The sequence below is a fragment of the Triturus cristatus genome, chromosome 12 (genome assembly GCF_964204655.1).
Source record: "Triturus cristatus chromosome 12, aTriCri1.1, whole genome shotgun sequence".
Lineage (NCBI taxonomy): Eukaryota > Metazoa > Chordata > Amphibia > Caudata > Salamandridae > Triturus > Triturus cristatus.
In genome coordinates this window covers 159,676,738-159,693,412 of record NC_140595.1, presented here as the reverse complement: position 1 = coordinate 159,693,412, position 16,675 = coordinate 159,676,738, and the positions used below count along the sequence as shown (strand labels likewise).

The 16,675-nt window shown below is 47.0% G+C and overlaps 1 protein-coding gene across 11 annotated transcripts in view; it reads left to right on the top strand.

The window, feature by feature from the left end:
• Positions 1–16,675, top strand: part of ARHGEF2 (Rho/Rac guanine nucleotide exchange factor 2) — a 724,728-nt gene that overhangs the window by 682,158 nt on the left and 25,895 nt on the right. For all 11 annotated transcript variants that reach the window (XM_085638384.1, XM_085638386.1, XM_085638383.1 and 8 more), the window contains 4 exons: positions 4,269–4,378; positions 5,809–5,955; positions 7,191–7,441; positions 15,323–15,448. In XM_085638384.1, the coding sequence (XP_085494510.1) occupies positions 4,269–4,378; positions 5,809–5,955; positions 7,191–7,441; positions 15,323–15,448 (634 nt within the window). The remainder of the gene's footprint in view (positions 1–4,268; positions 4,379–5,808; positions 5,956–7,190; positions 7,442–15,322; positions 15,449–16,675) is intronic.

The window sequence follows — 16,675 nt, the reverse complement described above, 5'->3', positions numbered from 1 at the left end:
CGCGGCATCTCTTGTGGCCAGCAACCTCAGAAACCCCGGAGGACCTCGCTACCTTTGAACTCTGATTCCCTGGGACTCCCATGAGTAGAGGCTCTACTCAGAAACCTATTTCTAACCCCTGGCAGCAGCCCGGAACCGCGAACCCAGCACACTCTGCACCAGCCAAGCCTGGCCAGTGCAGGAGTGGACAAAGACCCTGAGGACGACCCCACGGCGACTGTGACCCTGAGTCCGGCACCCAAGGACCCCCCTCGACATTCCGGAAGAAGCCTGCAGCCTCGGAACAAGGTGGCCCCCCCCCAACCGCGATCATCAGAGGGTAAGATTCCCGACACCAAAAGGCACCCCTGCACGCGGCGCCCTGCGGCCCCCTGTGCCCAATCCTGGGGTACCCACCTAACCTACAACTACCCAACTTACCTCTCGAAGTGGTGGTGGCACCTGAAGCATCCTCGTCCCAGAGCTTGCAGCCTTTTTCCAAATCGGAACATTCCCATTGATTTCCATTGAGTGCCCGAAGGCTCAAAAGCACCCTGCACCCAGCCGCCCGAGTGGCCCTGGCAGTGCACTCTCTACACTAACTTACTTCCCCACTTGCCCTGAGTAAGTGACCAGGAGCCCAGCTCCCACAGCCGCGTGGCTTGCCAGACAGCAGCCACCAACCAAGGCCCCCCTATCCCTCATAGGATAACATTGGGCCTAACTCTCTCTGCACCTGGCCGTCCTGAAACCGCTGAGGGTGAACCAACTGTACCTACCTGACACTGGGGGACCCCTGAGTCTATGCCCGGAATTTCAACTCTGCCAGTCGAGTACTTACCCTTAAACCGCTAACTTCATTTTCCTCATAGGGTAACATTGACTGGCTTTTTCTTCGAAAATCTTCTAAGTGTGAACTTTTCAAAACTGCAAATATTCACCAAAAATCAGCCAAGTGACAAAAACGAATTTACTCACCTGCTCCTAGGTGAGCTCCCAGTGCTGGATCTTGGTGCCCAGCCCTGACTCTGAAAAGTGTCCACAACTATACTTACCTCTAACTCATTTTTCTCCCATAGGAAACCATTGTCTGCTTTTCTGTGAAATTTCTTCTAAGTGTCTATTTTTGCAAATTTGAAATATTCTTTTAAAATCGTACCAATTCTGCAAACGAAATTACTTACCTGTTTTTGATAAGGACCCCAGTCCTGGGTCTAGGTACCCAGTCCTGGATTACTAAAGTAACGATAAAGTACTCTACCTGCAATTTGAATTTCTTGCCATAGAGATCCATTGAATGTTTTCTTTGAAATATTTTCTAAGTGCTAACTTTTGAAATAGCTAAATATTATTTAAAAATCATTACAGTTAAGTCGACTTTCATCACTTGATTCTGAATACTGACCCAGAGCTGGATCTAGGAGCCAGACCTGGAATTCCAAAAGTAATCTGAAATACAATTTATTACAAATAACCTGAATTTACCATTGAGCTCAATGCATTGTTATGTTTAGGAAATAGGATTGTTTATTGCAACCAACTGTAACTGTTTACAAAAATTTATTGCTTAAGACAAAAGTATTTATATTCAACCTCTCATTCTGAGAAAGTATATTTTTATCCCCTTTGTGGTTCTAAAAATAAAACAAGCATATATCTTATATATATAAACCATTGGCCTAGAGTTCAGTTATTGAGTGTGTGAAACCATTTGCTGACTGAGTGTGTACAATAAATGCTTTACACTGTCCTCTGGTACTGCCTTACTGCTCGACCAAGCTACCACTTTTGAGAGTAAGGTCATACCTAACTTTGACCTCTATCAGCCTCTGGGGGACTGTGGACTCTGTACACCCTGTACCTATTAGGGAACAGTATATACAGAGCCACTTTCTCACACCGCTATATGTGCTTCAGTGGTGTCTGTGAGTCATTACTGGGTATGGGTCCTGCCAGGGCAGATACATATGCTAGATCTGGTACTAATCAATATCCCTGCGTGCTTCAGTCATCGGTATGTATTCTACAGGTCACAGGGTTGCTTCTCGCTAAGTCCAGCAAAGCTCTTCGCCGGTCTGCGCGTGTGTGAGCCTAAAACACCTTCTACTGTGCATCACACACAAAGTCATTTATAGATGCCTTGAAGTCCACATTGCAAAGAATCACAGGTCCAAGACCAACCTACACTCTTACATCAACACCCTGCTTCCAGTGCTGCATTTCCACAGGGAATCCAGTTCTTCCCAGCATCTGACCCCAGCCACAAGGAACAGGCTCTCTGAAGAAGTCAGCATAGAATCAACCTGTTTCGCTTCAGACCTAAGCTTTTCACTATACCTGCATCGCAACAAAATTCCTCGTTTCCATTCATGAAACAATTGGTTGCCCATTGGATGCCTATTGTGGTATAACTGCATATCGTAACATAGTGTCGAACACATAAATACCAATCAACACAGCACAAAACAGAAGCAACTCCACCCCTCAGGTTGCCTGTTGATGATGGTACCAACATCATATTGAGATGTTGGAAAGAATTACAATGCAGCACTAATGGTTTGATGGTAATCCTTGCTCAGAACACAGTGCACCCTGTGGGAGCGGATCTTACAAGTAAATGGCAAATAGTTACCTCTGTGCGACAGAAAGCAAGGATTGAAATTTCAAAGGTTGCATCCTCTCTGAAGCTGTGCCTACAAAGAAAAAGCTGTGTTGTTTTTGAAGTAGCACACAAGCGGCCGAGACGCCGTGGTCAGATAGGAAGGGTCAACAAACAAAATGGATCTCCTAATTTAGAACATTACTCAGTCTTTATGTGGCCAAGTTCTTGGAAACTTTGAACCAAAATTAAGTAATAAAAACAACAGGTTGGGATCCAATGAAAAGATTCAAAGAATTTGTAAATATTTGAGACTGCATAGAAAAGAATATATCTTATCCATGCCCTGACTTCAGAAATGCTTGAATTATAAGTGGCAAGATATTATGTGTGTGTTACCTGTCGGACATCGAGAAATGTTATGCAGATGAAGCGGGCACCTACACAGTAATCACCTTGTGAGTATTTTGTGTCATGTCACACTCGTGTGCACATCCAAGCTTGCACTTAGGTGATTCTGAGCTAAGTGCTGTAAAGTTAGCAGAAAGTATATGTGTACCCCTCATTTCCAGAAGAAGTGTGAAGGAGGGAAAGGCATTTCACTGAAAATATTTTATCAGGTTAGGAAAAATGAAATAAAAAGAGAATTGTAAAGTTTCCTTATTTACCCTTGAGTAAGAATGCAGAGTGGAGATTCTGCACTTGCGCGATCAGGGGAAACGGGCATGAGTCTGAAATCTAGGCTTTTCCTTGTATATCTTTCACTATTCTCATGTTTCGCATGGCTATGCTGGCATTTTGAGTGAATCCAGTGGCACCCTGAAACCAGTCCCAGGATGCTTGTTTCCAGTTCAGGGAATACCTGGCTTGGCAGTTCGGGCTGGACTGTTCTCATGAGGCACAGGGTCAAGACTGATTTGCATATGGCTGGGTCTAAACTGAGGTGGCGAAGTGAGCTAAAGAACAATGATGGATTCAACCCACATCTGTGACTGGGGGTGAGTGTTTTGAAAAGTTTCAGCGCTCCGTCCATCATCTCTTTGTGTTTATTTTGAGTGAATAGCCGGAGTCATAAATGCCAACCACTTTTTGTTGTTGTGCAGTTTTATATAGCACAAACTCGACCCGAAGGTATCAGAGCGCGTTACATGAGCACCAGTGTATGTGAAGACCAGGGCTGCGTGAACAAATGGCTTTCTTTGTAAATTGAACCATAAGCATTTTATTCTGTCCAGTGGCCTAACATTTAAAACTCTCATCCTCTTGAACTCCATTTCCAGGGTTTGGTGCTGCTTGCATATACTTGATGCACCAGAAACTGATTTGCAAAACCACAAGTCATGGTTGTGGCTATGAAATTCGGTGGTAAACCTTACCCTCAAGTCTCTAGTAGTAGCCCAGTGAACTTGTTGAATAAACGTGGCATCTATATTCAGATAATGTGTGCAACTGATACTTTTACAGGATTGGTCCTTCCCAGAGCAATTCTAGAGCAAGCCTGGCTCCAAAGGATGGGCCTGTGATAGCTACATCCATTGGCTGCGTAGAACCCTTCTCACAGTGGAGGTTTCACTCTGCGCACTTTAACTCAGTGGCACATTATCCACCGGGAGCAGAGAATGTTTGATTGATCTGAGATGAGGGGAAGAATGTTTTCCAGTTCTTAATTTGCCTGTTTGCTTCTTTGAAGGAACTTGAACGATGATTCGCCGCTGGGAATTCGCAGGATCCTCTCCCAGTCCACGGACTCCTTGAATATGAGGAACAGGACACTCTCCATGGAATCACTCGTGGATGAAGGTAAGTAAAAAAAGGCTTTGGTTGAGCAGGAAAATTGGTCAACAACTCTCTTAAAATTATAGGTAAATATAAAAAAGAGATGCCATTTGAAACCAGGTACAGAAAAAAATCAGGCTTACAATTAAGTGATACATTCTTAGTTTACAACTGAAATTCGAATGCATGTAGAACCCTTAAAGCAATCTAAAATATAGTTTAAAGTATTTACTTACCTAGGCAGTAACCAAGTTTTCCATACATGCAGTTCCTGTTCTTCCTGTTCTTTCAGAACTGAAGCACATTTGGGGCTAAATATGAGATTTGTGCAACAGTATTTAGTGGGACCATGAAAGGCCTGTTTCAGCCTTATGGGTTTCCAGTCTAGAATCAGTCTCATTGGCTAGGGGGGCTACGCAATTCTTGGGGGAATATTTTAGCTGCCAGCAAAACAAAAGTAAAACAGAAGAGTTGCTAGATTACAGCCTTTTTAAAAAACATTATTTGGATTGTGGTGGCTGGCATGAGGTCTTTGCCCCATAAAGCTGGTGTTACAATGGAGTTCTGCAGGAATCTTCCAAACATCGGAGAGATACGGTTCTACAGCTATCGTGAAGGTCTACCTTTACTACCTTATCATTGGTTGTACACTGGTCTGTGAAAGCCATATAAATACAAGCTCCCAAGAATACAGGATGGCTCCATGGACCTTTGTAGGAATGTCATGCTAACGTATCCATGCTAGAGGGCTTCCAGCTAAACCCAGACTGGCTTGTGGGTGTTTTGTTTTTCATGAACCCTTCTTTGCTGGACAACCATGAGATTGGGGCCAGAGAGGAGAAATGTCCCCACTGCACTCAGAAGGGTGAACAATTCGAGAGGATCTGCCCCCTCTCTTAAAGCTGGGCCCTCGCTTCCGCTCACCAAGTATCCAGAACGTGTGCGTGCTCTTTGCAGCTCTGAGACAAAGGGAGCAAGCATGAGACCGGGCAAGACATAACTTGTCAGCCTCCTAAGGGACCTGAGCTCCAGAAGAGTTAACCAATGAGTTGAGTTTTATCCTGTTTCTAGTGGCTCCCAAATTTGTTGAGTAAGAGAGCTGAGGTCGAAGAAAAGAGATGGGGGGGTTCTTTTACATCTGTTTGTTAGCATCTGTATGTTGTGCTAATTTATGTTCAAATAATCATTTTTAAGAATGATGCAGTTTGGCTAAGTATGGAAGTCAAGATTAGAACTCTGCTTTTCTTGTTGCACAGTCAGTGGTGTGTCCACAGTACCACACCGTACCTAATAATATAGATTAGGAATGTGATGGAAACACCAGGCGCTGCCACGTCAGATCTTCGGGAAGGAAATGAGCTGTGAACGGAGCTCAAAACTAGGATGCCCATAGGCAGTGTTTGGGATTTTTTCACTGGAATTCACCTAATTTTTCTCTGCTCAATCTTCTGTAGGGACAGAGGTCATGTACAATCAGCTAATGAGCGACTTCGAAACTGATGAGAAACATTTCGAGGCGGACTCCTGGAGCCTGGCCGTGGACAACAACTTTCTGCAGCAGCACAAGAAGGAAGTGATGAAACGACAGGATGTCATCTATGGTGAGTCGGGTTGTTGTTAAACTGGCTGTAGCTAATTCTGAGAAGTTTGCCAGGGTTTGATCCTGTAGCCTTTTAATTCTGAACTGCAAAATGTACATGGCTTGGCGATGGAGGTGATTCATGGTGGGACAGACTGTGCTTGCAAGTTTCATATAGTGAGAGCTCTGGATTGTGGGTGGGTCTTGCACTCCTCTTCAACTCTTGGGTAACGGTGCACAGTTGGTCATGCATTTAGGTGTGTTTTTCCCCAGTGGTAGAGGCGATCCGGGAGCTGGGGTTCCATGCCTCCCAGTGTCACCACCTCCCAGTCCAGGGTGGCTCAATGTCTTTATGCGCCTACGTGCATGTTATTGATTCAGCTGCTGCTAGAGTAAATGCTGTAGGATAGTAGGAGGTAAAGGAGGGTTATAACCATGCTTGTTAAAGGAGAGTGTATCTGAATGAGAATTTCAAACAGATTACTTGCTGCCACCAAATCAGTACAAATGTTGCAGCATCTGCCATTTTCATGCCAGAGTAAACGCAGTTCATGGGAAAGAAAAATCACTAATGCCTGTATTCTAGGTTCTCCTTGTAACATTTTTCATGTTTTTCCTACGGCTGGTCTAGACGCAGTCCCATTGTCTGAGCTTCCTTCTAACCTAAGAACAAAATGCAGAGAACTCAAGATCAGGGGTCCAAAGGAGGAATATGTGAACCAAAAGTTCATGTTTTAATAGAAAAATCATAACATCATTTAAAAAAAATCAAAGGTTAGAATCCCCATTAAAGTCAGTAGTGCAGTTGAAAATTGGCCAAGAGCATGACTTGCAACAAGCCTGTAAGGCGTGGAGTTTGATGCGTCGTAGGTACGCACTTCCACCTTGTGCATCCAATGAAGCCAAGTGGGCCTTGGTTTATCTCCCGCACATATAATCGACAATTTCCCAAGGTGGAGGGAGATTGATGCGCTGAATCCTTCTCGTTCTTAGTATTCATATTTGCAATCATTATCGAGGAAGTTTGTCTGTGCAGTATAGTACCTGGTTAGGTTGGTGCCCAAAACCTTATGAACGTTACCACGAGACCGTCCCAGCTCAGGTGCCAAAAGAAAGGAAGACTGTGGATGTGTGGCGAGCATCAACCAAACTGTAGCAAAATACCCTGGGTTCTCTCGAACCTTTCTCTGTGCTTTAGTATTGAAGAGGTTTAAGAAGGAGCGCATGGCCTCATCTCTGTCCCCTCTCTCCCCGCAGAGTTGATTCAGACTGAGGTGCATCACGTCCGGACCCTGAAGATCATGACCAACATGTTCCGCAAGGGGATGCTGGAGGATCTGCAGATGGATCCACTGCTGGTCAACAACATGTTCCCGTGTGTGGACGAGCTGAGTGACATCCATGTGCGCTTCCTCATCCGACTGCTGGAGCGGCGCAAGGACTCCCTGGCAAGCGACAGCAACAAGAACTTCGTCATTGACCGGTTAGGGGACATCCTGATCAACCAGGTAAGGAGCGCTGCAGGGTAAACCGATGCTCACAACTTAAAGCTGAGTGACTTCAATGCACTTCAATGGGCTCTCCTCTTCATCACTTTCATATGGTAGCCCAAACCAGTAGAACAAGAACATTCATTCATTATTGATTGCACAAAGTGAAAAAATTGAAAAATGCAATTTTTGGGTGTATAGTTTTGAAAAGTATCACTGGTTCCAAATGTGAATGAGCGTTTAAAACTCTGGGAGCACCTTTTCTGCTTGTCCTGAAGGGGTTTTCTATCTGCCCCACTCTTTGTGTTTCCTTTGCCAGGGAAGTGTGCGGCTGATGGGGTTTTAGCCACTATGTCAGGTATTGAGACAGTAAACTAGTTTAAGGATTCCACCATTTTTAATGATCCCATATGCTGGTCCCTTGCACAATAGAACTCAACCTGCGCCTCAACATTGAGATGCATAAAGGGTGAAACTGGCCAGGTTGTGTTGCCTTCAGAGGGGGCCAGTCCTGGTGCTTTGGGTTGGACTGTTGTTATTAGAGCAGGGCCATGGGTGATTTACATATGTTTGCCCCGTTTATGGACCGGAATGTGGCTCAGTGTAACTAGCATTCCACCCACCACTTTTATGTTTCATCAGTTCTTGAATGCAGCAAATTATGCCTAGCTTTTTGTGCATTACAACAAACAAATGATGGACGGAATGCTGACAATGCAGACATTCTCCCCCAGTCAAGAGATCTGGGTTAAATCCATCGTTCTTTTGCCCACTACGCCACCCCAGTTTAGACATGGACATACGTGGGACCCGTGCTCACTACGCCACTGGAGTCAAGCTATCCTGGCTGATGACGGCTGATAGCCAGAAACCGGTCCTAGGATGCTTGATTCCGGTCCAGGGAAGACATGGCTTGGCAATTCGGGCTGGACTGTTCCCATGAGGCACAGGGTCAAGACTGATTTGCATATGGCCATGTCTAAACTGGGGTGGCGTAGTGGGCAAAAGAACAATGGATTTAACCCAGATCTCTTGACTGGGGGAGAATGTCTGCATTGTCAGCATTCCGTCCATCATTTGTTTGTTGTAACGCTTTTCGCCCTAAGTGGGATGGGTATTCCCAGACGTGGGACCCGTGCTCACTACGCCACTGGAGTCAAGCTATCCTGGCTGATGACAGCTGATAGCCAGAAACCGGTCCTAGGATGCTTGAGTTCGAGGCATGTGGGCTGCTGAATTCATATCTGTGCATAGATCGCCGCCTAGTGTTGGGTCCGGATGATTGCACATTGTTGTCCTGGAAGAGTCTTCGAAGTATCACGAGATAGGTGGCTCCTTCCCTGGACTACAGTGCGCATGGGCATCCTCTCCATCCTCAGATTGTTTTTTTCCGCCATTGGGTTTGGATGTGCTATCTTAGCTCAAGTTAGGAATATTCAGTTTTAGGCCAAAAGGCCTTTAGCTTTCGTCGGTACTGTTCCCGTTCGGTGTCGACTACTTACTTTAGTGCTTAGCACCTTCTTCCAACTTTCGGATCGGTTTGGTCCGAACATCGAAGCTCGATCGACGATGGAATCGAGGACTCCATTCAAGAGGTGTCCTTTATGCCACGCGAAGTACCCACACATCGACGTCCACCCGGTCTGCAATAAATGTCTCTCGCCAGATCACGACGAATCGAAATGCATGGCCTGTGCCCGATTCCGATCCAAAAAGACTCTGCGGAATCGAAGGGCAGCGAGACTGGAGGCGCAGCAAGCTGCGCCTGCCCCAACCAAAATATTCAGCACCGAGGACGAGGACGCCGAGAGCGTGGAAGAAGTAGTCTCTAGCCCCGCTTCCGGACACGATTCCCGATCGGAAGACGACGATGAGGTGATCTTTCACCGTGAAGAAAACGTCGATGAGGTAGGAGACTACGACGAGGCCTATGGGGCCGAGGAAGACAGCTCTCCTGAGGAGCTAGGCCAATCCGTCGAAACGGAGGCCGAAACAGTACGTCGTCCTAAGGCTCCGGTCGAAGGATCGCCTTCGGGCCTTACCCGAGATCAAACTCATAGTTCTTCGGCCCCGCCTTCCGGCCCGGCCTCGAACACTTTGCAAGAGCCAATATTATCGAAGATGACCGGGTTCATAAACCCAAAACCATCCATCGCACCAGTCCCTTCGAAACCGAAAGTGAAACTGGTGGTGGTCACGTCGAAGACGTCGAAGCCATCCACTACTTCGACGCCAAAAAAGGTCATCGGCTCCGACCGCGTACAAAGAGACTTCGGTGCCGAGCTCACCGCAGCGGATACGGTTGCCAACCCGAAAAGGAAAGCCCTCGGGCACCACAAGGCACCGAGACCTTCGGCGCCGACATCGAAGGCCATAACCTCCGCAGTTAAAATGGCCGCCCCAGCTACATCGACATCTAACGCAACGGCGCCGACTAAGTCCTCGACTACGTCGAGCGTCGATACCTCCCTTCGGACCGATGACCCCCTTCCTGCAAAAAAGTCGGGGCCGGCCTCGACGCCTACCACTACGGTGCCCACCAAACCACCATCTGCGTTCACTGTGCAGCAGGTCTCCGCATCTTTGCAACGCATCCGTGACCGGGCAGCCCTCCACTCTATCTCGGGTCCCGACACGAACAAAACCTCTAAAGCGCACTCGGAGCCAACCAACATTACGTTTGGGTTGCCACCGCCCTCGGCCCCGAAACTATTCGAAATTCGGACACGTGTCCTCCACACACAGTCCACCACCTCTGGTCTAACAGAGCAAGACTCTTCGGGGCCACAATTTATCGACGCCGACACTGGCAGGTTAATGCTCCACAAGCGCAAAATAATGCCAGTTAGGGAAGAGGAGCCCTACAAAATTCCTCTTAAACGCAAACTGCCAGCGGGGCCGGAACCAGTGCTCCAGGAACACTTCCAACCCTTCCATCCAGATCCGCAGTCCTTTTCCCCTACGCCTTCCGAAACGGACGCAATAGAGGACTATGGCGGGGATGATACCATCTACCCTGGGGACGTAGATCCTGATGAGCACCTACAAGACCCGGATCAGGCATGGGATGACCCCACAGACCAGGGTGCCGTGCCACATACCCAGGATGCGCAGCTCTATAACGTAAAAACGTCTCCCACAGAGGACACTGCTGCCTTTAATGCCCTCATCGAATGGGCTGCTGCTCATCATGGGGTAGAACTCCATTCTGATGCCATTGAGGAAGACTTCTTGCTTGACACTTTCGCATCTTCAGAAAGAACTGTCAAAACTTTGCCCATGTTAAAAGGGGTTCTCAAACCTGCCAAAGACATTTTCAAGGACACCACAAGAGCACGGTTGTTAAATCCCAGGATTGAAAAAAAGTACAAGCCTGCACCCGGTGACCCTAAATACATTAGGGGTCAGTTGCCGTTAGACTCCATGGTGGTTGCTAATGCTCGCAAGAGAGCCCACTCACAAACGACTGGTGATGCTCCTCCCCCAGACAAGGAGTCAAAAGTGCTAGAAACATCGGGCAAACGAATTGCAGCGCAAGCAGCGAACATCCTGCGCATTGCCAATACACAGGCACTCCTGGCACGTTATGACAGGTCACATTACGACACGCTAGAGTCACTGCTCCAACATCTACCAGATGAGTATAAAGAGTCAGCAGAGCTACTCATCAGAGAAGGACAACTCCTCACTAATGCATCCATAAAATGCGCACTTGACGCAGCTGACACAGCAGCTAGGGCAATAAACACAAGCGTCATGCTACGACGCCATGCCTGATTACGAATCTCAGCCTTCAAGCCGGAGATCCAAAACAATATCCTGAACTTACCAGTTAACACAGAATACTTATTTGGCCCAGACGTTGACACTACCCTAGAAAAAATAAAGAAAGACACTGACACTGCGAAATCAATAGGGGCTCTGCAGACGCAGCAATTTCGTAGTGGCTCCTTTCGTCGCCCCGGAAATAGGGGAGCAACAAGAGGTCAGGGGTCACAGCAGCAGTATGCTAAAAGTGGCACACAAAGCACCTATGACAAAAACAACAGGGGTGGATATCGTGGATCCAGCATTAAAGGCAGAGGACGTGGTTATGGCAACACCAGGTCCTCTCCAAAAAACAAACAGTGACGCCCTCTCCTTACCCCCCGAATAACACCTCTCGGGGGGAGACTCCAGCTGTTCCTGTCCGCGTGGAAAAACATCACCACAGACAGGTGGGTCAGGAGCATCATCCAGCACGGGTACTGTCTAGAATTGACGTCCACTCCACCCGACATACCACCAAAGCACCGTCCTATGTCAGTCGAGCACTTGGCATTATTACAGCAAGAAGTGCTAGCTATGCTCACAAAAGGAGCAATAGAGGTAGTGCCCATCAACCAGCAGGGAACAGGGGTGTACTCTCTGTACTTCTTAATCCCAAAAAAGGACAGCTCGCTCAGACCTATTCTAGACCTGCGACCCCTAAACCAATACATTCTGTCAGAGCATTTCCATATGATCACCCTACAGCAGGTTCTCCCACTACTCAGTCAGGGGGATTTCCTAGCCACGCTAGACCTAAAGGATGCATACTTCCACATACCCATACACCCTTCACACAGGAAATACCTCAGGTTCACTATTCAAGGGAATTACTATCAGTTCAAAGTTCTCCCCTTCGGAGTAACAACAGCACCCAGGGTCTTTACCAAGTGCCTAGCAACAGTGGCCGCGCATCTGCGAAGACAAAACATTCACGTCTTCCCTTATCTGGACGACTGGCTAGTTCAGGCCAAGTCCGCACAACAATGTGCCACCCACATGTCCCACACCATTCACCTTCTTCACGGTCTGGGATTCTCACTAAATTACTCGAAATCACATCTCCAACCTGCGCACGTACAACAATACTTAGGTGCCACAATCAACACTCTGGCTGCCACAGCTCAGCCAACGTTAGTGAGAATCAACAGCATGCAACTGCTGATCCCAAAATTCAAACCTCAACACTCCCTTCCTGCGCGAGTGTTCATGCAGTTGATAGGCATGATGGCCTCCTGCATCTTCATAGTCCCGCACGCGAGGTTACATATGCGCCCGCTTCAGGAGTGCTTAGCACGTCAATGGAATCAGGCTCACGGGCAATTAAAAGACCTAGTGTTGGTGAGCGGTCGGGCATACAGCTCTCTGCATTGGTGGCATCCACAAAACCTTTGCAAGGGCCGACCGTTCCAAGAGCCTGTTCCACAAATCATACTGACGGCGGACGCGTCTCTCCAGGGATGGGGAGCTCATGTACTCAATTACACAGTGCAGGGACTATGGACAACACAACAAAAAAAGATGCACATCAACCTTCTGGAACTGATGGCAATCTTCCTAGCCATGAAGGCATTCAAAGTACACTTGTGCAACAAAGTCGTGTTGATCCGGACGGACAACATGACTGCCATGTACTACATACAGAAGCAGGGAGGAACACACTCTCCACAGTTGTCTCATCTGGCTCAGAGCATGTGGAAGTGGGCCATCCAGAGGAACATATTCCTCATGGCCGAACACCTCCCCGGCAAGGACAACCAGATGGCGGATCTGCTCAGCAGACACAGCCACCAGATGCACGAGTGGGAGCTACATCCATCAGTACTCAAACCGTACTTCCAACAGTGGGGTCATCCAGAGATAGACCTATTCGCAACAAAAGAAAACACAAAATGCCAAAGCTTTGCCGCCAGGTTCCCACACCCACAGTCGCAGGGCAATGCGATATGGGTGAACTGGTCCGGCAAATTTGCGTACGCTTTTCCCCCAGCACCATTAATACCGCTGGTGGCGCGCAAACTGAGGCAACACTCACTGACCCTTATCCTGGTTGCTCCAACGTGGGCACGCCAGCCGTGGTACACCACCTTTCTGGAACTTTCCGTGGTGCCTCATCAAAGACTGCGGATAAAACCAGCACTTTTAACGCAGAACCATGGCGAAATTCAGCACCCAGATCCCCAACAGCTGAACCTGGCGATCTGGCTCCTGAGGTCTTAGAGTTTGGCTACCTAAACTTACCACCTGACTGTATGACTATCATCAAAGAAGCCAGGAGACCCACTACTAGAGCCTGCTATGCGGCCAAATGGAAAAGGTTTGTCATTTACTGCAACAACAATGACATTAACCCACTGGACGCATCTATTCAAAACATTATATGCTACCTCTTACACCTATACCGCTGCAGTCTGGCATACAACTCAATACGCATCCATTTGACCGCGATAGCAGCCTACCTCCAAAACAGGCAGCACCTCTCCTTATTCAAAGTGCCTGCCATCAAAGCTTTCTTGGAGGGACTCAAACGAGTAATTCCCCCAAGACACCCACCGGCACCAGTGTGGAACCTCAACTTGGTCCTCACCAGATTAATGGGTCCGCCCTTTGAACCTCTCCATTCATGTGAGATTCAATTCCTCACCTGGAAAGTGGCTTTCCTAGTGGCCATCACTTCCTTAAGGAGAGTTAGTGAACTCCAGGCACTAACCATTCAAGAGCCATTCATTCAGGTCCACGCAAACAGGGTTGTACTACGCACCAACCCCAAGTTCATGCCCAAAGTCATATCACAGTTCCACATTAACCAAACTATTGAACTGCCCGTTTTCTTTCAAAATCCGCAAAATGTCGCCGAAAGAATGCTCCATACACTAGATGTAAAGCGGGCTCTCATGTACTATATTGACAGGACGAAGGATTTTAGAAAAACTAAACAACTCTTCGTTGCCTTTTCTCCACAACACAAAGGCAACGCCATTTCCAAAGCAGGAATAGCCAGATGGATCGTTAAATGCATTCAGATTTGCTATCACAAAGCTAAACGCACATTAACAGTTCCCCCACGAGCCCACTCAACAAGAAAGTTAGGGGCGTCCATGGCTTTCCTAGGAAACATTCCTTTACAAGAAATATGTAGAGCAGCCACATGGTCCACTATACATACATTTACCAAACACTACTGTGTAGATGTACACTCAAAACAGCAGGCAGCTGTAGGACAGGCTGTTCTCAAAACTCTTTTCCAGACTGCTGCAGCTGGCACAGGTAGCCGCCGCTAAGGGAGGTACTGCTATATATTCTATGCACAGATATGAATTCAGCAGCCCACATGCCTCGAACTGATTATGCTACTTACCAGTATGCATCTGTTCTTGGCATGTAGGGCTGCTGACATTCATATCGCCCAACCTCCTCCCCGGCGCCTGTAGCGGCTGCAGCACTCAGATTTTCTGTATAGCATGGTCATCACTTACTGTATCTACTCCATCACTGCCACAATGGCGAAAAACAATCTAAGGATGGAGAGGATGCCCATGCGCACTGTAGTCCAGGGGAGGAGCCACCTATCTCGTGATACTTCGAAGACTCTTCCAGGACAACAATGTGCAATCATCCGGACCCAACACTAGGCGGCGATCTATGCACAGATATGAATGTCAGCAGCCCTACATGCCAAGAACAGATGCATACTGGTAAGTAGCATAATCATTCCGGTCCAGGGAAGACATGGCTTGGCAGTTCGGGCTGGACTGTTCCCATGAGGCACAGGGTCAAGACTGATTTGCATATGGCCATGTCTAAACTGGGGTGGCGTAGTGGGCAAAAGAACGATGGATTTAACCCAGATCTCTTGACTGGGGGAGAATGTCTGCATTGTCAGCATTCCGTCCATCATTTGTTTGTTGTATAGCTTTTTCTGCAGTCATCCTACTGAGTGTTTCAAGCCTCTAGCTCCCCGAATCAGCGACACACTGACAAGTGCCCGAGTGGGAGGGGAGAATCCAGAGCACACTTTAAATCAGTAGTTGAACATACTCTGTGCTATCTGTTGCCTCCCATGCTCTCAGTACCAATACCCCAGGTCTGTAGTTTTCAGGCACCAATGCTGAGCAGATGAAGAAGGCGTACTTTGAGTTCTGCAGCCGCCATCACAAGTCCATGAAGCTTTACAAGGAGCTCTTCACCAGGGACAAGAAGTTCCAGCAGTTCGTACGGGTGAGCATCGCCGCCATCGTTTTTGTTAAAATATGCCTTTTAAGACAACTCATACTCCAGTAATGGAAGACGCAAGAAACAAAGTGGGGGGGGGGTAAAGAATAGAGAAGGCACGAGCTTGGATTTGAAAATATATACATTTACTATGTCTGCTCTTTATAATCGCCTTCAATGTGCCATCTCTGTTATGTTAATAAATCAGGAACTTGGTACACTCATTAGGGTCACAGAAAATCTGCCTAAACATTTTAACAATAATAATGTTAATTACAGTAATAATGTAAAGGATATTAACATTAATTGTATTAAGAAATCTACTGTTTTATAAATAGGACAGTAATAATAACAAGGATAATATTAATGATAATCTCTTTGACAGAAGGCGATGAGGGTCGATGCGGGTGAAGGGCGCCCTTCATCCAGAAAAACACACTGCATTAACCCCACCAAAAGTGACTTTCGGATTTGAAGATTTGGGGCTGGGCAAAAGTGTTTTGTGAAACATGCAAAATCCCACCTTTTCTTTCCATTTGCCTGCAGATTAAAATTGGGCAACAAAACCCACCCAACATTTCTCTGCGCATTAATGGGTGAATTTCATGTGTATTTCACCCTTTGTGAGGTTCTCTCTTGCAAAACGAGGGCCATGGAGAACCTCACAAACTGCATATGAGCCAGCAGTTCAGGCAGGGTCGGTCTGGCCTGTAGGGCAATCAGGCTGTGGCGAGGGGCTGGTCTGATAGGTCAGTGTGTGGGCCGTTTGTTGGCTGTGCTCCCTCGCACTCTAAAAAAAAAAAAAATCATTTTTTTAAATTGCATATGGTTACCATCAACTTGGAGTCAATGCTAATAGCAAATGCCTATTTTGCATTTAGGAAATGCTTTTTACATATGCTTAGGAAATCGCAAGTGGGAAATCCCTGTTTGCGTTTTCCTATTTAGGGAATCGCAAAATGTGATCCTAGCTGGGTAAAAATTACATTTTGCGATTCCTATCTTCCTTTGTTCATATGGAAAGGCCATTTAGCATTTCTAAACGGGCTAAAATTCTGGTTCGGTCCGTTCAGAAATGCTAAATCCTTTCGTACATCTGGCCCTATATACTCTAATTGTAGTAATCCACACAAGATGCCATTTTTTGTATGCATTGCACTGTGGATGCATAACAAAGAAGTCTAAAGTGGCACCACAGTAACAGAAAAGATTGAAAATGTAACTAAATAATAA